General features: G+C 48.5%; 8 protein-coding genes across 8 annotated transcripts; 5 read left to right on the forward strand and 3 right to left on the reverse strand.

Annotated features, from left to right (window-relative positions):
* Positions 1-417: 417 nt before the first annotated feature.
* N7515_002483 (putative PB1 domain protein) lies at positions 418-2187 on the reverse strand (the record flags this gene model as incomplete). Its single annotated transcript, XM_056663227.1, has 4 exons — positions 418-1521; positions 1571-1906; positions 1962-2111; positions 2170-2187. 4 exons carry the CDS (start codon positions 2185-2187, stop codon positions 418-420), a joined length of 1608 nt encoding a protein of 535 aa, XP_056525340.1.
* Positions 2188-4783: 2596 nt separating this feature from the next.
* On the reverse strand, positions 4784-6121 carry N7515_002484 (nitronate monooxygenase; the record flags this gene model as incomplete). Its single annotated transcript, XM_056663228.1, has 4 exons — positions 4784-5074; positions 5135-5636; positions 5711-5972; positions 6109-6121. 4 exons carry the CDS (start codon positions 6119-6121, stop codon positions 4784-4786), a joined length of 1068 nt encoding a protein of 355 aa, XP_056525341.1.
* Positions 6122-7636: 1515 nt separating this feature from the next.
* On the forward strand, positions 7637-8056 carry N7515_002485 (RICIN domain-containing protein; the record flags this gene model as incomplete). Its single annotated transcript, XM_056663229.1, has 1 exon — positions 7637-8056. One exon carries the CDS (start codon positions 7637-7639, stop codon positions 8054-8056), a length of 420 nt encoding a protein of 139 aa, XP_056525342.1.
* A 7383-nt stretch (positions 8057-15439) lies between these two features.
* On the forward strand, positions 15440-17686 carry N7515_002486 (uncharacterized protein; the record flags this gene model as incomplete). Its single annotated transcript, XM_056663230.1, has 1 exon — positions 15440-17686. One exon carries the CDS (start codon positions 15440-15442, stop codon positions 17684-17686), a length of 2247 nt encoding a protein of 748 aa, XP_056525343.1.
* Positions 17687-17983: 297 nt separating this feature from the next.
* On the reverse strand, positions 17984-20692 carry N7515_002487 (ATP-binding protein; the record flags this gene model as incomplete). Its single annotated transcript, XM_056663231.1, has 8 exons — positions 17984-18133; positions 18187-18606; positions 18655-18727; positions 18782-18968; positions 19019-19856; positions 19905-20023; positions 20076-20179; positions 20238-20692. 8 exons carry the CDS (start codon positions 20690-20692, stop codon positions 17984-17986), a joined length of 2346 nt encoding a protein of 781 aa, XP_056525344.1.
* A 1136-nt stretch (positions 20693-21828) lies between these two features.
* N7515_002488 (uncharacterized protein) lies at positions 21829-22223 on the forward strand (the record flags this gene model as incomplete). Its single annotated transcript, XM_056663232.1, has 2 exons — positions 21829-21912; positions 21966-22223. The coding sequence occupies 2 exons, from the start codon at positions 21829-21831 to the stop codon at positions 22221-22223; spliced, it is 342 nt and encodes a 113-aa protein (XP_056525345.1).
* A 1803-nt stretch (positions 22224-24026) lies between these two features.
* Positions 24027-24736, forward strand: N7515_002489 (uncharacterized protein; the record flags this gene model as incomplete). The annotated part of the gene is made up of 2 exons (XM_056663233.1): positions 24027-24545; positions 24596-24736. The coding sequence occupies 2 exons, from the start codon at positions 24027-24029 to the stop codon at positions 24734-24736; spliced, it is 660 nt and encodes a 219-aa protein (XP_056525346.1).
* A 625-nt stretch (positions 24737-25361) lies between these two features.
* N7515_002490 (aminoglycoside phosphotransferase family protein) lies at positions 25362-26480 on the forward strand (the record flags this gene model as incomplete). Its single annotated transcript, XM_056663234.1, has 2 exons — positions 25362-26002; positions 26066-26480. The coding sequence occupies 2 exons, from the start codon at positions 25362-25364 to the stop codon at positions 26478-26480; spliced, it is 1056 nt and encodes a 351-aa protein (XP_056525347.1).
* Positions 26481-27395: the final 915 nt, after the last annotated feature.

The raw sequence follows: 27395 nt of genomic DNA on the forward strand, positions 1-27395 counted from the left end.
TCTTGGGGCTGATAGGCAAAGAAACCTTAGCCTCTCATCGTTGAAGGCCTGATCTGGGACCTGGGCCTGGGCCTGGGCCTGGGCTTATGGGAAACGGCAGGTATCCTCCGGGGTTTCTGTAGGTTCTTCTGAGCTTCATATCTTGAATTATTTTCCTTACTGTACAACAGTTGGAGGAACTCATCCCGAAGAGCCAAGGCTATATCGAAAGTAGTTAATTCTTACTATTTCTCATGCATCGTATCTCCATAACGCAAAACAGGGTATAGACAAATTCACAATGCTAATATCCACAGAGAATAAAACCAGTCGCCATGCATCAAATCATTGCGCGCTCTTCTACCCATATCTAAACAAGGTCAGTACTTGATCATTGATCACAAAGGAATATCGGCACTCACTTCGATCTTCCCCATTTCACTCCCCCTCCCTTCGAGCAACTTCCTTCGCTGAACTGACCAACAAATCCAAATCCTCCTGGTCGACCATCGTGATCATGTCCCCATCATCTTGCACCTTCATCTTTAGCGGACACTTGAACCCGAACTTCTCACGAATACGTTTTTCAAACTCCGCGAACGCGATCGTCGGCCCAATCATGATATACCGTGTATCGTCTGGGGCATGAACTTTCGTTCTAAACTTTTGAATCTCCGGTCTGCGCGCGTTTGCATGGCGGGAATACCGTGCTGGAGACCGCGTACGCCGTTGGGAGTGGCTCGGACCGGGCGCAGCACCGACAAGCTCAAATGCGCCGTCGTTGATGTCGCATGCGTCATCGCCATATTCTTCCTCCTCGTCGATGTATTGCGGTGGCTGGTGGCGCGAACCGCGGCCCCAGCTCGGGTGCTGTGCGAGGTTGCGCTGACTGGAGTAAGGGTCGTAGGTGCCTGTGTGGCCGTAGTCGGCTTCCGGTGACATGGTGGGGGTGGTGTTGGTGTCACTGAGGTTCCTGCGGTGGCTTGTTTGCTCGCGGGTCCAGCCGCTTCGGCTGGACTCTTGTCCGTGTCCACGCATGTTGTTTGAGCGTGAGGAGGGGCCGCGGGGCTCTGATGCAGTCCGCGTGGTGCCTATACGCGGTCTCTCTGCGGGGGCTAGGTCTTGCATGCTTGGTCGACGGTCCAGACTGGCGCCTGCGCGATCCAGGTCTAGACGTGGCGGGCGGGCGCCCCGGAGGGATGATGCACGATGGTGACCGGATGCCGCGCTGGTCGATCGATCATCTGGCGGTGGTGTTGGAGGGAATACGGTGCGGTTCAGGGGTGGTTCGGACTGCTGGCGAGTACGACTGCTGAGGTTTTGGCGGACCAAGTTGGACGTGGCAAATGGGACACCTTCGCGTCCTTTGTGAGCGTCTTTCTCAATGAGTAGTGGGTTCCATTGGTGATCTGATGACTGGTTGCGATCTGATGCGGCGACCAGTCGGGCCTTCCCAAGGTAGTCCTTTGTCTTGAGGTTCTTGACCTTAGCTGCATTGGGTCGATAGAGAACTCCTACGGGAATTGAGAAAACTGTATAGCCCTATATTTGGGTTAGCTGGTATCACAACAGGACGGCTGGACTCGCGTACGTCTGCATTCTCACGAATTGCATCATCAATCACATCGTGATCTGGGGTGACCTTTTCCTTGGCCGCATACTCCAGGTCCTGGATGCCCGGGTTCATTTGTCGGAGGTAGATATAGCAGAGGCCTCTATTGAATAGAACTTCACATGAGTAGAGGCGGAATAGAAGACCCAACTGTTCGTAATCAATTGAAGTATTCCCTCGCAGATAGAGCAAGGTATCATTAAAGTTGGCCAATGCTTCTTCAAAGTCCCCGAGTAAGAAGTTGGATACACCTTGTTGGAAATAGGCAATTGCCAGATATTGGTCCAGGCTGACAGCCCGTTGATAGCATTCTACCTATTGCCGAGGTTTAGTTGGCCACTGAGCGACATACGATCACCAGTCCACTTACTGCTTTATGGTGCTCGCCTAGGGTCGCATAGATCACCCCGCAATTGAACAATATCTTCGACGTATCGGCAATCTGAACGAAGCACCGCAGGGCCTCTTCAAATTCCTGATTGTCGTAGGCATCAAGAGCCTCCACCCATTTTTCGATTTCCTTTTCGATCAGAAGGTCAGCGCGCTCGACCTCCCAAACCAATATCAGACGGCCTTACTTGCTTAAGCGACATCATTCAGGGTCCAGCAGCGAGCTGATCGTCCGACTCTGCTGTGTCTAGATGATATAGACAGGGGAAATAGAAGGCATTCAAGCACTGCTTCCCATCGAACTCGCTAGGTACGAGATGTTCCAAGGTTACCAGCGGTTGATATCGGCTAGTTGTAAGCCCACCCGTCCGAGGCTGGTCGAAGCTCGCAACCCGGGAAAAGCAAGGATTATAATTGTCGCCCGTCGGCTCAATGGCCAGAGATTCTGTCGGTGTGACGAAGGAAACCTTAGGTTCAAGGGGCAGAACCTATCTGATCGATAGGGAGAAGCGAGTTGCGGGGAGAGGACCGGGGGTTGGTGGCGGGTTCCAACGAGTAATCCCGAGTGATATCGAAGTGTGGACCTCCCACGCGAGATTAGAAGTCGGTAGTAGTTGAAATTTATTTATAGAATATCACTCAATATGCCCTGGCCAGTGGGATTGGCGAGCAGATTTAACGTCCGATCACGGTGCGGTGGTGAGGGGGTCGGCCCGGCAATTTGGACCCCATGAGAAGAACGCACTCTGGGTTAGTGAATAGGGAAAACAGTGAGGAAAAGAGGGATGAAAAAAGAAAAGAAAAGAAAAGAACTAAGGTTGATTACAGGGGAAGAGAAAAAAAAAATCCAAAAAAAAGCAAAGAAGACCCTAAAGCCTGGAGACCTGCAGAGGGGTACACCGAGGGGCAGGGGGGGGGAAGAGGAGCTACTGTGCGTAGTTAGAGGCTAGACCGGACAGAAAAAGCGCCAGGAGAGGATGATGGGACCAAAATAACCCGCTCTGCTGCAGCAATTATGCAAGTTGGGATCAATAAGATCGCGTAGATGGACTTTCCCAATGTCGCCGAGCCTGTGAGTGGGCAGATTTACTAGAGCACATATCATGATCGGTGACACTGAAACTTAACTTTCTCCATCGTCCAAGGTTCAATTTGACTCTATTCTTGTACTTGTCACATTCGATAGTTCGGACGGTTTACCTCTTCCTGAATGTGGTCTATGCGGAGAATCATCTATTGGTGGTCACCGTGCGGAGGCCCCTGTCACTCGTCGTTCTTTCCCCGCCACGGCGCTTGCAGTTCTTTATTTAGAGTTGGACAAGGCCCGTGGGTATTCCAAGTATTCCAATGCAGTTCCTAGACGACTATCGAGCTCATAGGGCTATATATACCTCTTGCTGAGGTCTTTCCCTTTGCATCTTAGTACTAGCTAAGTGCTTTACAGGTAATGGCTCGACGTCCTCTCTTCTGGACAGTTGAAGATAACGGAATTGAGTCAAGGTGTTCACCTGGACAATCAGTGTGACTGATCCAGACCAGATCAGATAAAAACTGGATGACATCATATCAAATATGCATACATGTAGGTACTATGAACAATTTATCATTAGAATGGCTTTAACTGAATGTCCACGCCCCAAGATACTCTGGACGGGAATAGGGCTAAACCGCCAAATCCTCAATCAGTGTCTGTCTAGTCCGGGGTCACGACCAGTAACCCAACATACAGTGATCCCGGTGGCCCACCTGGAGCAACGATCTCAGCCGGGAGTCCTGTCAGGTTACAGAGAGACGGGAATGCTCTATAACTACCTAGTATAGAGCTCAGGTTACCAGGTATTCTATACATAGGACGGGACACAACCTACATCGCACCACTATGTAGCTCTACTGGCTCCCGTTCACTTCCCATGGTCCTCGATCGACCCGCTCAACCAAACCTCCCATCCAATCATATCTCCTAACCAGCCTTCCACAGTTGCGACGAGTAGTTCCTTCCATTTTTGCTCCTGCAAGAAGTACCTAGAACAACAACACGAAATGTAAACAAAAAGGAAGCAACAACCATGGATGATGATGGAAGTCACCATGAGGGAAGTGTAATACCAAAGACCTGAAGGACACTGAAAATGACCTCGATCAATTGGACATGTCAAGACTCAAGAATGCCTAATATAGAAACCACGTTATGTAGGTACTTCGTGGACGTGGATCCGGTAACTGATCGGCGTGTGGCCCAAGTGGACGGGAACGGCTGGGCGGGAAGTCTCCCGCCCATTCTTCACATCTCTATATTGAATTTGATAGTCATGTAGAGTGCAATGTAATAGATGACCTGGAAAGAACATGGAACCCACCACCCATGGTTAGGTCATTGACTTGACTTCCTTCCCAGAGGCAGTCTGGTCTATGGAATTGACTATCCTGAATGGTTAAGCGTTGCGGCCCACCTACCCGACGTGTGGGGGGAGAGATTGGGGAGAGGGAGGATGCACGTGTTATGCCGATCTGTGTGTTGTAGGTAGTGACCGGGTCACTTGCCGCCAGTTGACTACTTGTTTACTATTTGATCTACCGGTATGGTACTCCGTACATGTATTCCAACCATGGAAGTATCCATTGCTTACAGTATCACAGTGCTGCCTGAAAAATATCGGAATACAATCTTTCGGCCAAAACAAATCAAGGAATTTTCATGTTGAACGTATATTCAGATGTTGACAAGTCCAAATGACGGCTGGAGTATCACCCGCCTACCTTAGTTGATAATTCACGCTGAAGAAGACTATAGGATATACTTTATTACAGCTTGGCAAGCATCTTGTGGCCCTGCTGGATGAGCTTAGCGGCATCTCCAACGAGCTCATCAACGATAGCCTTGGCAGACTTCTTCTCGTTGACAACGGCGGAAACCTTGCCCATCAGGAAGGGACGGGCGTTGTCCAAAGTGTCATCGTCGACGTCATCGGGAAGGTTCTCCATGTCGTGCTCGACGGGGATGATACCCTTGGAGGTGAGCTGCTTGATCTCCTCGGCGCGGTTCTCCTCCCAGTTAACGATGTAAGGGTTCTTGCGAACACGGAGGGGGCGACCCTATATCGCTTGGTCAGTAAAATGGTCATCTCAAAAACACCCAAGTCAGAAAATTCTTACAGTGAAGATGATAGTACGGATGTTGTCCTCGAAGCCAGCGGTGCGGACAGCCTCCTGGTGAGCTTCGGGGGCACCAGCCTCATCCGACAGAATGAAGCGAGTACCGATCCAAACAGCGGAAGCGCCGAGCATCAGAGCAGCGGCAACGGAGTTACCGTTGAAGAGACCACCAGCCGCGACGACCTGCACGGGCTGGCCGGTCAGAGGGCTCTTCTTGCCCTGGACCAACTTGGCAACGGTGGGGATCAAAACAGTGGTGGGGACATCACCGGTGTGGCCACCGCCCTCACCACCCTGGGCGCAGATGATATCAACACCAACATCGAGGGCCTTCTGAACGTGCTTGGGGTGTCCAATCATGTTCATGCACAGAATGCCGGCACTGTGGAGCTTCTCGACAACGGCCTTGGGGGGAACACCGACGGCGGACACGAAAAGGCTGGCCTTCTCGCTGATGATGATATCGACGAGCTCACCGAGCTTGCCCTTGGTGTAATCGTAGCTGTTTTCAAGAACAGAACGCGATTAGCCAGTTGTCCATGAGCGCAAAAGTATCGTTGCGATCGGGTATCTTACTTGGTCTTGCGGGCACTGCCGCCAACCTGGGGCAGGAGGAGGTCAACGCCGAAGGGGGCGCTCTTATCGGTCAGGTAGCTCTTGAGCTCGGCGATTTGCTCGCGGAGCATATCAGGAGTGTAACCAACGCCACCGATGACACCGAGACCACCAGCGTTGGTGACAGCGGCGGCCAGCTTGGGGCCAGCAGCCACGTTCATGCCTGCCAGCAGGACGGGGTGGTTGATCTTAAGAAGATCGGTGAGAGGAGTACGGATTTGCTCTGTTCGACGTTCATGGTTAGCGTCCGTGTTGAGACGTGGCGGCCCATGTGATAACATTCATAACAGCGGGCGGGACACATGTGAAGAGTGGACATAGTGACATAGGTGATTAGAATAAAAGAGGGCATCACTTACGAGGAGAAGCCATTGTGAATATGTGGATGTTCAGAGAATGAAGATGATCAAAGGAAGAAAAATCTGGGGAAGAAGAGGCGGCCTATAAAGCAAAGCCTCGGTGGTCACAACCTTGCTATGGGCCTCGGTCCAAATGATTAGCCCATTAACCCCGGCCCAGGCAGAACTGCCGCAGCGGGGTTTCATTCGACACCTGAGGCGTAAATCTTGGCAATGTCTCAGGAGCACGTGCACCGGGGATAGCCGTGGCCGCAAATCGCAATGTCACGTTAAAACATCTCGAAGGCCCATTTTTCTCGCGTTCTTTTCCTTTTGCGCCGAGAGTCCGACAATGCTGGTCACGGAAAGTCAATTCCAGAGGTTAGAACATGCTCCTGATGCCGAGATTCCATTCACAGTGAAGAATTGACAGAATAGGGTCATTGTTTTGATCGGCTTGACTCGTCCTTGATTCCTTGACGAATGGCCGAATTGAAAGTTACTTACAAAAACACCAGAGGAGCTTATGGCCGTCTCAGCATTGCATTTATATGTAGCTCTACTGGATTTTAGGCCGCAGATGCGAAGTTCCTGATCGGGGTGCCACCGCTTTATGACGGCGCTCAGGGTACTCCGTATGCTCAGTGATCACTGAATACTCAGGCTGCACTTATTGAGCGCACAGATTACGGGCCTTAAGATAAAGGCAGAGATAGAACAATAAACCACGTGTCACGTGTATCATCTGCACGCCGTCTCTTCTGTGATGTCTCCGATTGATGATATGTGTGAAAATACACAGTACATGGATTCAGCCTTCTACGCAAGTCCAGCTTTTGCATTACTATTACCTACCGGCCACCAATATTGCAGTCTACCCTTACCATACCGCTTACCTACATAGTGTACACGGTCTGCGCGCTCGCTGGGTGAAGTCGTAACTTTACACGCATGACGCAAGTATAGAAGCTACTACTCCCTTATGTTTCTCTACTTTCGACCCTTTAACTGTACGGAGTATTCATATCCTGTCCTATTATGGCACGGGTTCTTGAACTCTCACCGTCATTCTCGAGCGTATATGAGATCCACAATGGTCAGCGGAATGGGTGCTGAAAGTATTCAATAGTTATTGAAATTTTCTCTTGGCAGAAAAGTGATAGGTCACGGGCTTCCAAAGCAGTGGGGTGTGCATACTAATGAAGCATGGCGATACTCAGTGACAATCCATTGTGGCGCGGCTGAGAAGTTCTAGTGGGGTTCGATTCAATAGTGGCAGGAGCACGCAGCGATATTCGTACGTAGATCTTGCAGATCTTCTGAACTTAGACCGATAGTGATGTCGATCTACTATTCACCCTTACACAAATAAAGGCATGGCACTATTTGGCTGAGGATAAATACCTTGACAGCACCGTCAAGGGATTACTTCTGCTAACTTCTACCTTCCTCACAATTACCACAATCATCCATTGCGCCTTCGTCAAACACCTCACACCACCATCATCACAACTACATCTTGTTACCTCTACTCCGTACCAAAATCACTATGAAGCTCTCGACTATCATCACATTTGCTTTTGCGAGCGCCGCGTCTGCTCAATACCAATACTATCGTATCACTGCAGTTGAGTCAGACACTTGGCTGAAAACGTTCCCTGGTGAAGGCGCCCCGTTGGTCTTGGACAATAATTTCGCGTCCTTGTATGAACGATGGACCATTACCCCACAAGACGGCGGTTATGTTATGAAGAACGAGGGCACCAACACCTTCATCTCTTGTGACGAGGAGTCCTGTAAGAGTGCTGCGAATCCCACAGTCTTCAATGTGCAACAACAGGACTTCACTCACATTGTCCTAAACCCATCCACTGGACTCGTTTGGACTGCTTCCGGTGGAAGGATCATCCCTGCTGAGAATAATGGCAGCCCGGAGCAGCGGTTTACAATCACGCCAGATGAACATTAATCGTCTCGACTATTTGGTGGTACGTATTCCAAGGTTATTGCGTAAATTCGCATAAATTCCGCATAAAGTTCGACATACGGTTTACAACTAGAATATGAGGACCTGTGGGATTGACGCCGAAAATGACCGCTTTTGAGGCCAGAAACGGCTGCATTTCCACCCGTAACTTTGGACGTCCAGCCTCCCCTTGACCGCCCACTGCCTCGTAACACCTCTATTCTGCACCCGCCCAGCACTTTTAGTCATCATCCTGTCCTGATGTTGGCGCTCGACTTGCACACTTCTTCCCCTCGTTTCCACTGGCGACCAAAACGACGCCGAAAATGGCTCCGTTCCAGGCGAATCCAAGTCCCCTGCCTTTTCGCCCGGTCCGTTTGAGCGCCTATAAGATGCTCCGCCTTCCCTCACCTACTGTGTCCTTGCAACTCCCATTCTCTCATCGTCCTTATCCACACCTCGAGACGACCTCGACTTTGTCATTTCCCACCACATAACTTTCGCACCACAATCTTTGCTCAGCACTCCTCCATGGCACCTGCGCCTGTACATCCGGCTCAAACCGATGAGCACAAATACTGGACCGATCCCATTCTTTGCGAAGAAACTCGAGCCAGATTGGAACATTTTCGCAGTCTTGGATGGCTCCCTCCAAATTTCAAGCCAAAGACGCTGTTAGGTATTGCTGTCATCGAACGCTACTGGCGAAAGTAAGTGTATAATTCCTCGAAACAAACTTGGTAATTGGGAAATAACAAAGGAAACTAGATTTTGCATTCAATCGAACGAGGACTACGTGGATTATCTCCTTTTGGAAGATCAGACGATCTACATGAATTTCTTTGAGTGGATATCCAAAACATCACGAGAGAAACTGCTCCAGTCGTACGATGAATACTGGCGCCGCCTTTGCCAATACTTCGAGCTGTTCGCCCGCCGCCGCGTCGGTGAGAATGCTCGTAAACAGATGCGACGAGTAAGTAATGTCCCTTACGTCCCTAACAGAGTATGCTAATTTGAAAAGTTTCTCGCAGGTATATTTCCAGCCGAGCGCAGAATACCCCGACGAACAAAGGACAAAAACACTCTAGATGTAGACGCTTTTGGTGTGATTTACCGGCATCACTGGGTCCATTCGAGATTCTTTCGTCACGGGAGCATGATTGTTCAATTTGCTACAGTCCAGCTGTGGTCCGCCATTACAGGCACGCGACCTGGCGTCTTGCTTCCTCAAGACACTTCGTCGCCGGGCAATCCAGTTTTGGGCAAACGCAAACGGGATGACACCTTCCAGAGTGATCTTCCAAAGCACATTTCCCTGAAAGATCTTCCGGACTCGGTCTGCTATCGCGATATTGAACTTTTCTACTTGAAAGACCCTCAAAGTAAACGTGATGTGCTCTGTGCCATCATCGAGTTTCGCAATCTCAAAGGTCGACCGGAAGGTGCGGACGGGTAAGCTTAAATTTTGGTTTGAATTTCTCATGGAGCAACGTCAATACTGATCCTTGCCAACAGAACCAAATTCTTCATGCACGGCGACTATCAACTGGCATATTGCCCGATAGCTCAAATAATTGCCTTCGCTTTCCGCGATGGGGCTTTTGCCAATACCGACCTCACACCAGAGCTCATTTGGCGGCTCCGAGTTCCAAGGGGCATTCCATCTCTTCCCCTCCGTTGGAAGCCCGAGGTTCTTAATGTACCCCTCCTTCGACGTCTCGAACGCACCCCATACGGCTACGGACTCGATGGTTCTTTGCCGATGACCTATGATTCAAGTCGGCAGGCGCTCAAGGAGTTGGGTCGAGATGCTAGATTCGAAGACGACATTGGGCATTACAATTTCCGCCGCTGGACGGCAAATGAAGTCAACAGTATGTTATTTGCTGAACGCGATATGATGGATACACCTTCGCTATGATATATTGGATCTCTCACAACGAGGCTGACATCTACTCGCAGAAAATTTTACAAGCCAGGAGCGACAAAGGGTGCTTGGTCAGTCTGGCGACGCAGTTTTTGAAAAGCATTACCAATCACAATTTATTGCGCGCGACCTTCAGCATGTTGTTCTTCTTCGGCCCTCCCAAGAAGGTCTCGTACGCTTCGCTGGGAGTATGCTCAGGAAGAGAGATCTATCGGCGCCATCTGATCTTACCAAAGCGCATAAACGTGCTATATGTCAAAACCCCGGGATTCTGCAACTCAGGCGCGAGAGAAGAGAAGTCGGGGCGGAGATGCGGTCCTTGGCTGGTACAATCAAGAACGCCCGTGTCCTCTTTCCACACCTCTTCCAAAGGCATGAGACCGTCAAGAAAGACCTCGCCAAACTTCGGAAAACATTGGCGATCGAAACTCGCGAGACAGCAAGAAAGGACCATTTCAATAACGCCCCCGTGCTTGAAGTTGACAGGCAGATCAAGCAAATGCTTCTTGGCGAACCTGATGATGTGGAACACGATGCTAATAGTTTCGCTGAAGAAGAAGACTGGGAGCTCCCTATCCCGGACTACGTATTTCCTGAACGAGCTCGGCTTGTGGAGAACTTTTACGGTCCTGACGCAGAAGACTTTCATGAGGACAAATTACTTGCTCGACGCATCCAGGTTACCAAGGATATGGTTGCGCTTCTACTGCTTTGCGAGCCGAACAGGCGAGGCAACCGTGTTAATTGGGATCTCGATGAAGAGGAAAACATACCTATTGAACAGCCCGAGCAACTAGCGTCTGATGATCATACACAAATATGTCCAACAGATGTTTGCATCATCTGCTTTGGTGAATCTCGTCGCTGGGCCTCGAACCCTCCTGCGCATAAATTTCCTTCCAAGCGACCGGACTCACTTCGTCGTCATCTCATCGACTCCCATCTACTTCATGCACATGACGGGATCAGCTGCAACTGGGAAGCATGTCGAACCCTTCCCAAGTTTGCCAAAACCACCGAATTTTTAGCCCATGCTAATAAAGAACACAAATATAATATCAATATTAAACTATGTCATCTCACTGAGGGCCCACGGGTTAGCCACGGTGACGGCTCTTCCAGAGAAACTTCAATGGAATCAGAGGATCGGCAAGGCACCGAAACTCCCGCATCCTCTGTCGATTTTGATATGACAAATATTGATCCTCGATTGATGAGACCTGGCCCTATCAACGCTGTGAAGCCACCAGCCTGCCCGTCAAAAACAGACATTTCCGTCTCCTCCTTTGGATGCACAGTGACGACCACTGACTCAAATTTGGCGGAGATTTCTGCACGGCGAGTCACGAGGGGAACAGCGAAGGCGGCAAATATAGAACCAGGTCCTAAGCTGGAATCTCCATCACAGCATGCGACGCGCTCGTCTCGAAAAATTCGGCGCCCAGAAGAGCAGCCCGGGGGGCAGCAGAAGGGTAAAGGACGGCCAGGCAAATCGAAAGCGTCTAGTATTAGGAATATGCCACGTCGGTCAAAGCGATTACGGGCCTAGTGATTTGTGGCCTTGGGGATGATTCTTTTTGTTCGTACATTTTGATGGAGTTCGTTAGATTGATTGTAGACCTCTCGGAAACATTCCTGGCTTAGCAATGATACTTGTTCTAGACTATCGTCTACTTTGAATGGCTACGAATAGTAACTTGCATTCTGATGGTGTTCAAAGATGGGTATCACGGAATTATAGTAAGGCAATTGGGCCGAGTCGGGTCACGTAGTAACAATGGCCTTCTATGAAGCTCTTCCTTCCCCATTCCTGGCGTTCGGGGTAAAAAAGACCTTCCATCCCTCCTGGAAGGAGCACAAACATGAGAGGTTATTCACGGTCCTTTCTCTTTCAATTGTCAAACCAGTCGTGTCTCCAACATGCGCCGGAGATAAAAGGGTGTATTCTTCTTTCACTGTATTCACCAAGAAGTCATCAAGGTGGCCTGGATTTCGGAAGAGTGTAAACCAACAGATTGAGAATAAAGAAACCGCAAAGTTATAAGCTAGCAAGCGTCAGGTGTGTTTTGAATGCATACTGGATCAGGTCCGTCGGTGCTAGACCCAAGATGAAAAAGAAGGAAGGGTGACAGCATGCATGAATCTCGAACAGGATCTTCAAGTAACCCGGAACAAAGTGGCTAGAGCTGGCCGACTAGCTTCTTTAGTCAGGAATCGTCCGATGCTTCGCTTCCTACGACAGACCACGAATTCTATAAAAGAATCCTTCTCTCAAAAGGCGCAGATGTCAACTTCCAGATACAGATGACCAAAATCGTGGTAGTTCCAACGATAGACCTGATCCGACGATCAGACTATTCCTGCGAATATCTAGGTGTGCCAAAATCGTGGTGTTTCCCACGATAGACCCGATCCGACGATCAGTCTATTCCTGCGAATATCTAGGTGTGCCAAAATCGTGGTGTTTCCCACGAAAGACCCGATCCGACGATCAGTCTATTCCTGCGAATATCTAGGTGTGCCAAAACCGTGGTGTTTCCCACGAAAGACCCGATCCGACGATCAGTCTATTCCTGCGAATATCTAGGTGTGCCAAAATCGTGGTGTTTCCCACGAAAGACCTGATCCGACGATCAGTCTATTCCTGCGAATATCTAGGTGTGTGCCAAAATCGTGGTGTTTCCCACGATAGACCCGATCCGACGATCAGTCTTTTCCTGCGAATATCGAGGTGTGCCAAAATCGTGGTGTTTCCCACGATAGACCTGATCCGGGGGTCGTATAGGTCCGGATGGAGAAATACTGCGTCTGGAGATCGCAACTACCCAACTCAAACTCATCGTGCAATAAATTCTTTGAGGTACCTTATTCTATGTATTCAGATAATGATTAGATGCAATCTCTGACCAAAGATGGGAGAGCAAATGACAAATTGCAAAGATCCTCCTTCAGGTTAAAGTTTCGCTTTGGTCTTACGACTTCGTTTAAGTTGCTGCGGTGTATCTTTATCATACTGCTGCAGATCCTTGTCTGTCACTAGTATTGAGCTTGGGTAGTAGGTGTTCTTGATAGGTCAGTCGTTTTTCATCTGAGCCATAGCTGGAGACATACCAATTGAGAGCCAAGGAATGCCCGAAATCCCGAAGCACCCGCTGACAAGATATGTACTAGGCCGGTCTCTCGGATACGAATCCCCAGGCATATTTCTACACTGCATATTTTACTATGTTCAAATGCCTTTTTCATCGGACTTGTTTTGCGACGGCATCGTTTTTGTCGCATCAATTTTCGTTTCGAGGTGACTTCCTTGGAGCTGGTGAAATTGATAGCGGCCATTTTAATTGATTTCTGGGGTACATTAGGTGGTAGGAACCTATATAGAAAATATAGGTAGCGAGGTAGGCCTAATCTCGACTCGCATTTCAGGCAATCGGTGGTCTTAAAATTGTAGAGAAACAGCCATGTGTGGGTCATCAAAGCGCTCGGTCAAATGCAGTGAAAAGCAAAAAAGGCAGCAGGAGATGGCGCGCATAAAGAAACGCTGAGCAACTATAGAACCGGGCTCTCGAGTCTGCGGGATAGGAGATTCATGCATCTTGGCTGGTCCTTTCTCTGCCGAGTGGCATGGCTGAATATTGGTTGCCGGGGAAACATGGCAAAGATGGGTGCGTAGGGACGTCAAGTATTGGAAAATCGGCTGAGAACAATCGCTGGTAGACTTGGGGGAGGGCAGGATATTAGGTAATGCACGGACTTCGAAGCAAGTGGAGACGAATAAGCCAATAAAATCTAATAAACACTATCCTTCCTTTTGCCGCTAAAAGGTGGTGATCAGTTGAACTATATTAATTGGACAAATTCAACAGACCGTATGATTCCCTTGAGCAGAGAAAACATTCACCAAGAACTTGTCTCACGTTTGACATGCTCATTAAAGACAAAAACCGTAAACACTACTGTAACATTGCCGTCAACAGCTCTTCGACTTCCTGTTTGCTCAACGTTTATCGAGTTCGTCGTGTGCAATGGTCAACAAGTTCAGGATCAACCAATCCACCCGATGACAATTTTTGAAGGGCATCCGTTTTTCATACTCTGCTGTGACGAGAGCTCAACTCGTTGAATCGGCCTCAACGCCATCGAAAATAAGCAGCCTCTCAATTCTTCAACGCCGCCGCACTTAATTGCGTTTTCTTGTTTAATTCTGGTCTAAACCCAACCAGCTGTTTCCTTCGCTAACCTACAATATGCTGAGTTCTGTCAGGGATATAGCATTACAGGCTCCTGGGATCGTGATGACGTACTCCTAGGAGCGACAGGGTTCCCAGGAAATGGCCTTGATGATCCTAGGAAGCGGCTCACCGGCTCCTGGGAGGTATGCTTGTAGGTGTCAGGGATGCAGTTGCTTGGGTTTAACCATTAGGCTAACAGGCCAAAAAGGCACAATGTTTGGTCAGCGACCAAACTCCCAAGCTACTATATATGCTCGATCTCTGACAGTAGGGCAATTTTCAATGCGTCTGTTATGCATTATACGCACGGCATCTACCATTCTTACAAGCAGTGTCTCGTCATTTGCGAGCATAGATAGACGGGCCGTCTTCTCAACAAAATTACGCTAAAAGAAATTGAAACCGTTGCCCAAACAATATTGCAATATGCGACATTAGTTTTCTTACTTGCAAGTTGCTCAATCGAATCAGGCTTGACAGAATGAAAACGACAAATTTTCAAGCTTTAGACTATCTAGTAACTAGCAGCCAATTTGGATTGTACTTTTTTTTATATTTTAGACCAGCTTATCGTGAGAGCAGGACTTTGAGGCATTTACGCAGGGGAGTGTCGCTTCTTTAACATGAGGGTGTTCCAACAAGTTTTGATTGATGGTGAACAGAGTCATTTTTTGATCCGAGTAATCATCCAATCAGATTTGCCACCAACGCCCGCGCAAACCTGGAAACTCAACCAAATACTACCTCGACCACACAAGCCCTTTGCCTATAAATACCTCGCTCGACGTCGGGTCTTCTGGCAATGCTTAAACAAATGACTGTTGAAGTTCCTATCAATGAAGGCGGTTTTTTTTATCACCCACAGAGCCTATCCTGACGATGGATTCAACTATGCAGGTATGTCTCTTTGCCCTCTTATGAGCTTTAAGCACTGATCCTAGGCCACTTTAGCTTCTGGGAAGAAGAGCACGATTTCTAGATACGCAACACATAAATTTGTACTTCGGGCCAGTGGCAGGCATTCCGCAGCATTAGTTACTGTATGCCAAGCGCTAACCGCTTTAGGTTGGTACATATACCTGAAATGTGAGGCCAGAGTAATTTTCCGGAAGAAAGCATTTTCCGAGAGCCGGGATCTGCTGGCAGAACGCTGATCAGACCAGATCGTCAGCCAGGTTCTGACGCACTTGCGTGTAGGCTTGACTTACCCTTTTCAACAAATCGATGGCCGACCACAGCTCTCCAAATTACAAAGATCTTTACCTTAAGGCAGAAAAAAGACGGAAGCAGGCGGAAGAACGTGAGAAGCAGGCGGAAGAACGCGAGAAGCAGGCGGGAGAACGCGAGAAGCAGGAAGCAGAAGGGAGACGGCAGGAAGCAGAAAGGAGGCGACAAGCAGAAGAACACAACCAACAGACCTCTTTCACAGAGCTCTTGCAACACTGCCATGACCTTCTCTCTCGCCAGTTGCGAGTCGAGACACCAACTCGATCCACCACCGGCAAAATACCCCTTCCGACCGGAAAAGACTGCCCAACTCGATTGGAACATTGGGCCGACTGCCCAGAGCAGCTGCTAAGTGTCTACAACTCTGTCTGTCAATATCTACAGTCTGATTTAAGGCAGGCGCCACGCTTATTTTCGTCTTTACCGGAGTTAGAAGGACTTGGCCGTCGATTTGCTCGCAAGCCACTCAGTAGCGAACAAGATCTTGAGGCATATGAGCGGTTTGGAGTGGAAGAATACGTCCATGATATAATAGCCGAGTTATGCAAAATTCCAGCGGCATGTGACGAGTTCGGCCTCGGTGATGGAATCCAGTTCAGCAACCACACAAATTCTTTGAGCAGGAATGAAACCTTTGAAACGGATACAATACAGCTGTCAAGCACGCCTCACCCACGGCCAGACCAGTTCTGTATTCATCGTGTCGACGGCAACTCGACCACCGTTCTGACGACTGTCGAGTACAAGCCGCCTCACAAGCTGCCTGTTGCAACTTTTCGCCTGGGACTTCGACCAATGAACCTATGGAAAGATATGGTCAGATCAAATAAAATCCCCACCGACCAGGATGCGAAGCTGAGGTACAATGCAGAGCGGCTTGTCTGCTCCGCTATCGTCCAAGAGTACCACGTCATGATCCAGGAAGGACTCGAATATTCCTACCTGACAACTGGAATTATTCGTGTACTACTTCGTGTTCCACGAGGTGAACCCACCACGCTGTATTACTTTTTTTGTGATCCCCACAACGAAGTGGACCCAGCAGGCGATACAACTCGTCAGTTGTCGAAGACCTCTGTTGCGAGGGTGTTGTGCCTTTGTTTAATGGCCTTCCGTTCCCCCACCCGTGGGCAAGAGTGGAGAAATCGGTTGCGTCCCGACCTTCATACGTGGGAAACAAGCTTTGAACATACGCGATCGCAAATCCCGAGAAAAGAATTACAGCAGATTCCCCACTCCGATAGCACAAACCCTGAATTTTCGAGCCCAGTGTCTGGTTCGTCCTATGAATTACCATCGTCATCTCCGCTGCCGTCTCCCTCAGAGGGTCGTCGAGTGCCTACACGCTCTCAAACCAGCTGTGCACCTTCGGAGATCCGACCGCGCTCGCAGTCACCTAACTCGTCCGGGTCCGACACAAATCAAACATCTGGCCATAAGCGGAGGATCAGTCAAGTCCCGCTTTCGCCGTCCGCTCAGCGATCAGGTCGCCAGCAAAGGGCAGGGTATGACCAAGACGACCATTCCCGGCGCCGCGCCGCGCAATTCTGCACGCAGCAATGTTTACTCGGTTTGCAGACCGGAAATGCTCTAGATGAGTTGTGTCCAAACGTGGACCATCATCGCCGAGACCAGACCGACCCGACTCAGCATCCGATATCGGCCGAGGACTTCATACTTTCATTGAAAAACCAGCTGGATGAAGACATAGATCGTTGCATACCTCTCGGCGGTTGCGGCTCATACGGAGCCCCTTTCAAATTGACTTGCACGAAATATGGTTACACGGTTATCGGTAAAGGCACCACTTCCGGGTTGTGGAAAGAAGTTTCACGCGAAGCGCAGGTATATCAGATCCTGCGCAAGGCTCAAGGATCTGCTGTTCCTGTCTTTTTGGGAACAATTGACTTAGCAAAAATCTACTTTCTACATGGTGCTGGACAGATCCGCCATATGCTCGTCATGGGCTGGGGCGGTAAGTGCACGGCCACGATGGAGCTGACGCAACGGCTTCGTCGCGAGATCTACAAATCGAACAAGGAAATCAAAGCTCTCGGGATAATACATGAAGACCTCAGGCGAGACAATGTCCTTTGGAGTGAAGAGCTCGGGCGTGCTTTAATCATCGACTTTCACCGTTCTACTCTGAGATGCCGACCGGCTAAGCAGCGACCGGGAGCAGCAAAAAGACGACTATATCGAGCTGAGACAGGAGACGCAAAGCGTCTTCGTGTTTCGTGCTAATGAAATTAACTTTCTACCGGCGATCTTATTCTTGATACCCACATTTCTGTCGTCGTCCATTATTTCGAGGCGAAATGCGCTTCTATATATGCTTCGACGCCACCGAATCAGATGCGAGCTTGGCTTCCGAATTTGAGGCTTTTCCCGATGATATACCATTATGAAAGCATCGCATAGGTTCATTTAATTTCAATGCCTAAGACTGTCGTGTACTAGCCGAAAACATCACGATAAGCGCCCAATCGCTCGACTACCTTGAGGAACGAGGTTATCCACATGACTTTCCCAGGTATGCTGTTAGACATACATTCCATCAGTAGGCCTCTCTCTGCCAAACTCCTTTGAAAGTTTCTTATTTGATTCGGCGGCTAGCTTCAAGTATTTGTAGTTCACCTGGTTGACGTCAGCCTCAGCGAGAGCGTGTGCAGTTGCTGCGACGTTTTTGATCTAGTTCATGGTTGGTCAGCAAGTGAGATTTTCAGTGCCACTTGGACACCCACCTCTCGTCCGTTCAGAGCTAAAGACTCCAATCGTCGGAGTTCGTGCTCCTCAACAATGGCAGGTCCTTGCATCGTACATGCCTTGGACAGAAAAGTTGACCAGAGATCTCTGCGAAACTCTCTCGTTAAATTCTCATACTCAATGATCAAATGGATCCGGCTGAGAATTGCGTCATCAAACTGGATACCCCGATTCGAAGTCAAGAAAAGAATTCCTTGATAATATTCCAGCTTTCGGAGGAAAATGGTCACAAGGCGATTGTGGGTATCGTGGTAAGATGTACGCTGCTCCATGAACGCGTCTGCCTCATCCAAGAGAAGCACGGCATTAAAGTGTTTGGCGATCTTGAATACTGTTTCAAGTTGTTGCTCAAGCGCATTGGAATCTCCGTGGTTGACAACAAGTTCGCCTGCAGATATCTGGAAAAATCAGTGACGCTAAAATCAGCCGAGCTGGATGGTTCATACCGAATAGAGGGGGAGCTTGAAATACTCCGAGGTTGCCTCAACCGTGAAAGTCTTTCCGACTCCCGGTGGGCCACTAGCACAAGTTAGGTTGGGAAGTCTTGACAGCATAGACGCTTTGCCGACATACTTCAGAAGAATGTTGAATCCTTGGCCCTTTCCATCAATTACGTCGTCGAAAGGTACCGTCGGTATCATCCCTAGGCGGGTTTTCGCCAATGACAAGAGAATGGTCTTGGTCTCTGAAGGGATCTTCAGACAGTCGAATGACTCAGGTGACCAATCCACGTCCTTTAGAGCACTCACTGCGCACTCCACTGGGATCACATTAGCCGGGCACCAAACCATTGTCAGTCGTGTCACATACAGAACATTTTCTCCTTGAAACTGAAACAGCAAACTGTTGGGCAGGCGACCAGTAAATCGGCTCCGCTCAGCTTTTGTGCATCCATACTGACTCCTCGCAATTTCTCCTTCTCTCGCTCACGGTCCTCCATGAGCATTGCACCAATGTCAAAGACTGCAATTCCAACCTTTTCCTTGACTCCAATGTCGCGGAGTGACGGTCGGGAGTAGTTTGGCTGCATTTCATGGAAAAATGCGGCGTCCACTGCCACTCGACTGTTGATGTTGACTTTGATAGCCTTTCCCTTGTTCATAAAGAATGCGCTGCCTTTACAGTGCCGAACGTGTGAGCCGGCCAATTCCCGAAACTTTTGGCCCCTCTCGATCAGGATTTTTCGGGCTTGCTCGTGGTTTGGATGGTGGTGGAGAGGGAAGGCCTCAAGGGTCTCGATCGGCTTTGACCCCCGAAACTTTGCAACACGCAGAAAGATTCCGGCCTCGCCGAACTTGACTCCGTTATAATCAAGAAATCGGCACTCGAGATTCAACCACGTCTCGTCATTTTGTGTCATCTCTTCGCCCGCGTCGAATACGACACATCGCGGCTCTTTTGTGCCAATGCATGTGGTATAAACATGACAACCAGGCTTGAAAAGCGCCCAAAGAAGGTCATATGTAATATGACCGTGCTGCAACATTGATTCGAGACGCTGCAAAGTATAAGCATATGCGTACTTGAGGTGATCGATGAGCAAGAGGAGATGCTCCGCATATGCCGATTTGTGGTCCGAATTGCTATCTATCTTCTCCGCACATCTGTCGAGCTCTGGGAGGAAATGGAAAAGGAAATTTTGCTCGATCTAAATCCACGTCAGCGTGCTCCTTGATGATAATACTGTCTCAATTACCGATGGCTTGTCCTCCATCAGGCTAACGGCCTTGATGTCGTGCAGCACGTCTCGCAGGATGTCGCGTAGGCCTTCCGACTTGATGTCTATGAATGGAACTACCTCCTCAGACGTTCGGTCTGATCATACTATTAGTAGGTTTTCGGTCCGGCATGCAAAGGTGTTACGTACCAACACGTTCACGGACAACGAATGCATACTCAGCGTAGTCGTCCAGGTCATTGCTAGTCTCCGTTGGCTCGACAATCTTGTATTTACATGCTTCTTTGTCCCAGCTAGACCCGTGTCAGCTATCTGAAAAAATGGAAGGGGTGGTTGGCTGGTGGCTCATACGTTTCCATAACTGTTTTGAGCTGGGATTTTGATGCCCATTTCTCAAACGACTTGAAATCATCCGGTGTGGTACAAATCGGACTTTCGAGATCAATCTTGTCTACCGCCTGAACATTCTCTTCCTGTTCATTGCTGGCAGAAGAAGACCGAGCAGGCTTAGTTGCCAAGGAGAGTTCAGCTGATGCACATTCATCGTGGGTGAGCTTGACCATCAACCGCTTCAGTCGTCCTATGTCAAGGCCTTGTGGGGATTGGTCCTGGGAGACAGGAGTGTTTGGAGGTTCTTGGTCGGCAAGATCGAGCAGCGCGTTCTCAAGAAACACACCAAAGAGCAGCATCAGATCTTTCAAGGTGACAGGAGGCATAGCTGACTCCTTCGTTGGGCTACCTGGTGGCGTCAAGCCTTGGGGACAGGGAGAGGAAGACGCCTTTGCAGTCTTCTGTGCCAATGCCATGTTTGTGCGGTTGGACGACTGAGAAATATTGGTGCAGTATGGGGAGCTGGTATGAGTAGACCAAAGATTGGAATGCTAATGATGAATGGAAAGGTCAACAGAAGCCTGAGGAATTGCTCCTTCTTATATGTTCGTCCCTAGTCGTCCATGCCGGTGTCTTATCTTTCTTGTACACAGATCGGCGCAACAGACTATGTAAACTTGCATGCATGTCCAGGGGAGTTGATTGTGCTTGCGGCAAGCTAATCCAACTGATTTGACGTCGTCCGCTACAGCCAATGACGGCGAAACCCGTCTATATGCACATCACAGGGAAAGATTGATGTGATTGTCCTTGTCTGCTAGCTCAGGTGTGGTCAGGTCTGTCCACTGAGGGGTGAGAGGCATATTGTTGGGCAATATCACTCCACTACAGCAGTGAAAGTATGAAATGATGGACTGCGAAACAAAGTGAAACATAAACGGGACTAAATAACACAAAATGAGCCATCTTGTCATCTGAAGCACCAAAATGAGACTCTATGAGACAGTGATGACATGACGTAAAGAAGACAAAAGTTGGTACAAATAATGTCTACTCATAGTTAGTGGGGACAAAATGGAGCACAATGGGACAAAATGGAGCAAAATAGGAGTAAGCAAAATGTTCCTCGTCAAATTATTGCAGTGTACGGCATCACCTAGTTTTTTATTATCGACATTGTCTGCGGTATTTGACTACGTTATATAGAAGGAAATAGGTGGGAAAAGAAGTTTGAAATAAAAATTATATGTCTTTCTTGACCTTATTGCAAATATGAAGGACTGGTGAGGATGACATGCTTCTTGCATCCATTCTCGGTGACGCGAAATCACATGACTTTTATTTGCTACCCAAAGGGAGTTGGGAGAGCCCCGCGGTGAGCTCCTCTTTATTTTGCAGTCATTTTCGTCACAAATCCTTGAGTGCACCGGTCTTCAACAAATTCTACTCAGAAGGCAATACTTAAAGGCAAGTATACCATGCCACTGCTGATTCTCGAGTTGATCACCCTGAAACTCGCTGACGCGCTCGCCGAGAATTAGGTGACACGTCCCAATCAACCTTTCCCACTTCCTAAGCCACCAACGACAACCAGCCGAACGTCGGGATTATCATGAACAAAATCAATGAATCTGTATTTCAAAAGACAAGGGCACAAGATGATAAAGGCCTGGAAGAGGAAGCAAAATCCTTGTTGGTTAGAATCCTGGACGTTTTGCGTTTTTCAACTGCTTACCTTTGTCTTTGTAGAATGGGAAGGCCGTGGTCCTTGAAACAGAGTATTTCAACGGGAGATTTCTAGATTCAAGTATCGCTCCTGCGGTCCTGATACACGGAGACGAGGGAGAGGGCGTCATCCACTCGCGCGTTGCCGAGGGCAGCATTGATATACTTTCAACAGGCCCCAAAACAGGGAGTGGCCAAAGAATTCTTGTTCTGAGCGATGGACGTACTGGCCTCATGTTTAGAAACGTATTACTACGACGTTTCCTTTCCGGAGACGCCTGATGTCTGGAGCATCCAAAGATACTGAATGAAGGAATAACTGAATTCCCTCGATATCTCGATGTTAACGTTTAACCCGGGAGGCAGTTGAAGATCGACATGGATATATGGAGGTGTCAAATTGAGAAGAGAGTATGAGAGCTGCAGGTTAGGCCCGCTAATTCGAAGCAGCTCACTGACAGCTTGTAGATGAGGGAAATCGGCGTGGTACGCATGGATGAAGCCCATGAGCTGTGAAGAGAGGAAGAATATTGGCTCTTCGTCGGTCATATTTACTGCAAAAGTTTCGATGGAACCTTTGCCATATTAGCATGTTTATGAAATCATAGTCATATATAAACAAACCTGATCTCCCAGAAATTGGTAGCTGCGCGCTCAGGCCGCTCTCAGTCCTATCATTATCTGCAATCCATCCGTCAGCACAATCCCAAAAAAGCGAAAAATGGAGGGACTACCAAATTCTGAGAGGGCATTTTGGAATTCGGTGGACTGGTCAACTAGGCTCCTTTGCGGTGTTGGCTCTGCAGGAGAGACGGCGTATTCCACCCTCTTCTGTTTGACACCGCGAGACTTCCTAAAAGTTCTGCTTTTTGTTCTCTCTTTTGAAAAAAAAAATTAGTACAATGTGTTCAGCAAGTGGAAGAAATACTATACGTTGTACATGGACAAGACCTCCTCTCTCTCTTTCGTGGTCCAGCTCGTGAATGAGCTCAATCGTTCGTGATTCGAACTTTTGGGAGGGTGCATTGTCCTGCCACCAATTTGCAAGACGAGGAAATATTTCCCTATGGTCCAATGATGCCAGATCAGTGATGGAGATTGTGACAGTAACAAGGACAAACAGCGGCTTCGCTATGGAGTAGATGTTCTTGAGGTGTTGTCGCGCCTTGTCATGTCTGTTCTGGGACTGCCGCGATACCGAGAGTTTGATTATGTTATGCAAAAGACAATAAGACGATTCTAGTCCTCTCTGGCTGTTCGCATCTAGGAATGGGCTAGTGTCAAGGATGCTTTTTTGGTGAAGAAGAGAGTCGAAGAAATGCTCAGTCAATGACATGGTGTCGCCAGCTAGTGAAGCACTTAAGGTTGAAGAAACAAGTCAAAATACAGAAACAATGGGACAAATTGGGCGAGAACCTCCTCCTAATGTCTTATCCTGAGCTTTGACCTCCCACTGACCCTCCTAGTCTAATACTGGATGCGACGTGGTTGCAGCTTGCTGCATAAGCGGCACAAATTTATGGTCAGTCGCTCGGTCATTACACCAACCATAGCCTAGGGAAAGACAGGGATACGATTCCTATGCGTTGTTCCCATCCAATACGCCCAGATCCACTTTGAATTTAATACATACCCTGCCCAGTCCAGCCTAGAGCTGCCCAATCCCGTCCGTTCATGCCCATTACTTCCCATTACTGCTTGCTATTGACCGTTATCGCCTGCTATGTCCTGTGATGTTCACAAAGCCTCTGCCGCTTCCCACTGTCTCTTCATTTCTGTACATTGCTGCTCACTACCGCCCGTTATTCCCTAATTGTGTGTAATTCTGCCCTCGACTGACCATCCTGGTCTACTATTGCCCGCTATGGTCCACTTCCGCCCTCTGACCAGGAATGGCCGGTAGCTTGAATGATTATTTTCATTAGTTGGCCTTCATGTAAGCCTGCCTTGACATCCTGGTAGCAACAGAAGAGGAGCTCGATGTGAAATCTGCTCGATCCTTGCTATATAAGAGCGGCCTTCCCACGCTTTTCATTATCACAACTCAAATTCCAACACTATAACTTACTTCAACAGCATACAATCATGAATTTCTCAGGGCCATATGACCCGACTGCTTTTCATGGCATCTCATCCCTTCATGACGCCGTCGAGCACTTTCGAAGCAAGAATGGCCATTCATTTGTGGAAACGAAGTTAAAGTCTCTTATTCTGCAGCATGGTGTTTCGGATCTGTTTGGGGTGGCACTTGTCCATCGTCATTTTGACCTGGAAGAGGGAACAATCCTCGTGGAGAAAGACATGGTCACAGCACCTTGGAAATGTGATAATTCTTTTGCAAAGCATGGTGGGAGGATTGTCCCCATCTCTTGGTTCTTCAAGGAGGGCAGACCTTACCCTTATGAGTTCGGTTTTTTCCCTTATTCTAAGACCGATCCCCCCAAACTCGAACAGCATGCATCTTTTGTTGAAGCATTCTTTGACGCTGTCAATCTTCATGGGTTGGATAATTTCGTCGGTCTTCGACGTCTGTCTGGACATGAATCCACGGGAATGCTGGAGTGCACCGAGGGCAGAGTGAATATCATGTTTCCAAGCAACGAGGTTCGTTTATTTATATCTGCCTTGGTATATCACAAGTCTCATTAAAACAGATACCCGCCGAACTTCTTCAAAATGGAACTGATACAATGTGGTTTTTTGATGGCCAGCCACCGTACCGCATGTATCGATGCGCCTGTACGAACACGGGCAGTTCGTCGAACCCGAACCACAATCATATTGACCAGGCTTGAAAAACGCCAAAGGAAGCAACCCTACTGGCAAGCCAGATAATCCTTTGACCAGTCTCCTCTGTACTCATTGTGAACTAGGTCGCTTGCTTTCTTGTTTCAAACCAAGGCGCTGACATTTTTGGGCTGTCACTCCTTACGTCTCACTTGTCATTTTTCTTTCAGTCAATCACTTTGTTGTTGATAGTTCCGGTCCTTTCCGCTCAAATCAATGCTGCTAGTCCATTTATCGTTCATGAATAGGAAACACGCCACAGCGGTATATTACTTTTCCTAAAATCGCGGAGCCAAGGTAGATAAGGGAATAAGAGGGAGAATTCCAGGAGAGAGAAGATGGTTTGGTCTTGTACTAAATCCCGCCATTATAAATAGGAATTCCAAAACCAATAGCGCGTTCCAACAAGAATCTGATCAAACGCCTGGGAACCAATGAGTTGTAGTGGCACTAGTCCTAACTAGTTATGGCAAAGTTAAGTATTTTAGTTCGTTGAGCAGTATGATTATATAAGCCATATTTTAAGGACCCACTCCCACTGCTGCCCATGTACCTTGTTCTTTTACTTCCCTCTCTTTCTGCCATTTCACCTTGTTAAACACAACGATCACTTTCATTTCCAGAAGTTCCAATATGGCAGGCTCGCTTGATCTGCTCTCTGAAGCTAGCCGCCTTCGCCTAGGAGTCCCATGCTCACTTGCTGACGAACATCCTCGCCACGGCGGCTCACACCGCGTATTCGAAGTTGTCTTTGAAGACTCCGTACGATGGGCTGCCCGAGTCAATACCGATTCCAATAATTGGAAAAACGAACTGCGAGCCGTTAGACAATTCCAGCATGTTAAACAGCAACGCGCAGAGATCAAAGCGCCAAACCTTTTTGTGGAAGCAGGACACCCTGTGCTGTACTCAGAATGGGTCAGTGGCAAGCCGCTAGCGATCTGGAATTTTCAAATCCCTCTAGTTAAACGTCAGAGGCTTCTGGATGACCTTGCAGAATTTCTGCTGCAATTATGGACTACTCCTGTTCCTTCCGCCCTTGTTGCAGAGAAAAATTGTCTATACTCAGTCTGGCTCACGAAAAGCCTGGATCGAGGTCTTCGACGAACCCTCAATGGCACTGCTAGATGGGGCAATGCTATTGACTATCTGATCATGCGGTCGATGATCCCAAATTATGCTGCTGAGTTTGATAAATACACTGGCATCGGCTTTACTCATGGGGATCTGAATGCCCACAATATTATGAAAAGCGACGACTTTCACTTGACAGGGTAGGCGAAAAAAGTCGCTTCTCTACCGTATAACCTCGTTCTAACAGACGGAATCAAACACAGGGTCATTGACTGGGATTGGATGTCTGTGGCACCGCTGCCAGCCATTATTCACCACCCTTGGTTCATAGCCGACATTCCTGGATGGAATAATGATGGTGTGACAGAAGGAGAAAGCTTCACAGAAGACCGTCTTTACCTTGAAGATTCTATCAAGAAGAAAGAGCTTCCACAGCACCCGCCACTTATGGTGTCAACGTTGCTGAATGACTCTGGAAAAAGACTGTTTTTCCAGTCAGCCTTCCACTTCAAAGATGTCCATGAGAGTTTTGTCAAGACGCACTGTCCACGGACAGAAAAGAACATCAGGGCTGCGAGGTCACAGTTAGATACTGTACTTCGTTTGTATCCTGAGTTGGGAGATACAGAGCATGTACAGAAAGTCAAGAACCTACTAGAGAGAAGCGACGAAAAATGACGTCGGTAAAAGGAAGACCCTCTTTCAAATTAAAATGGTTCCCACTGGGACTTGTAAATGCTTCTCAGATTTAAACATGACAATATATTACACAAATTGCCTGACCCTTCGGACTAAGACTAAGCTAGCTCTTCTCTTACGTCTCTGAGCTTCATCTAAAAAACCGATAGCATTTTCTACGTGTCCGCTAAAGATAGCCGCTGCTTCCTGAGTGTCGTGCACCAGTACAAAGCACATTCGCCCCGATCCCTTGATCTGAAACCCCGGAACGCGTCGTCCAAGACACGAAGCAGTTCCGGCGCACTTGTAAGAATCTAAAATTGTAGGTTACCAAATACATTTCCCAGTTGAAGCCGCCAGCGACTCCCGCTGATAAAAATACGTTATAGGATAGGAACAAGTTGAAGTCTAGTCCTGCCATTTGACTGGGGTGTAGTTTTTCTTATGGGCCACCCGTAAGGTTAATTGGCTGGCCTCTCCAACCTGGCGCAGAATATATGAATAGCTCACCCGATCAAGGTCAAATCATCAATGACGCGGTATCACGCAGATTGCAGAACATGGATCGTAGGCCACTGGCTGTATTTTCCTATCGCGCTCGCCGACGGTCTACAGTGCGGATCCGCTGTAGCCTTGAGCTCATTCATTCGCTGGTTGTCTGCATGATTATGAGCGAGTTTATGCAGTCGCAGGCTATCCTTAACCTCGTGACGAGGCAGCGCTTTCTTCTCGCCACTGACAAATACCATCTTTTGGTGACTTCAAAGACACATCCACTGGATCAAACGGCCCGGAGACCCACAATGGAAATTGTGCGCTACTGCGCCCAGAAAAAGGAAGCTGTAGGCAGATCTGCGATACCGGGGGCTGTGCAATGCAACGTTGGATTGGCCTGGATGAAGGAAAGCGTACCGA

This window comes from Penicillium bovifimosum (genome assembly GCF_028826915.1).
Source record: "Penicillium bovifimosum strain IBT 22155 chromosome Unknown utg000002l_segment0_segment0, whole genome shotgun sequence".
Lineage (NCBI taxonomy): Eukaryota > Fungi > Ascomycota > Eurotiomycetes > Eurotiales > Aspergillaceae > Penicillium > Penicillium bovifimosum.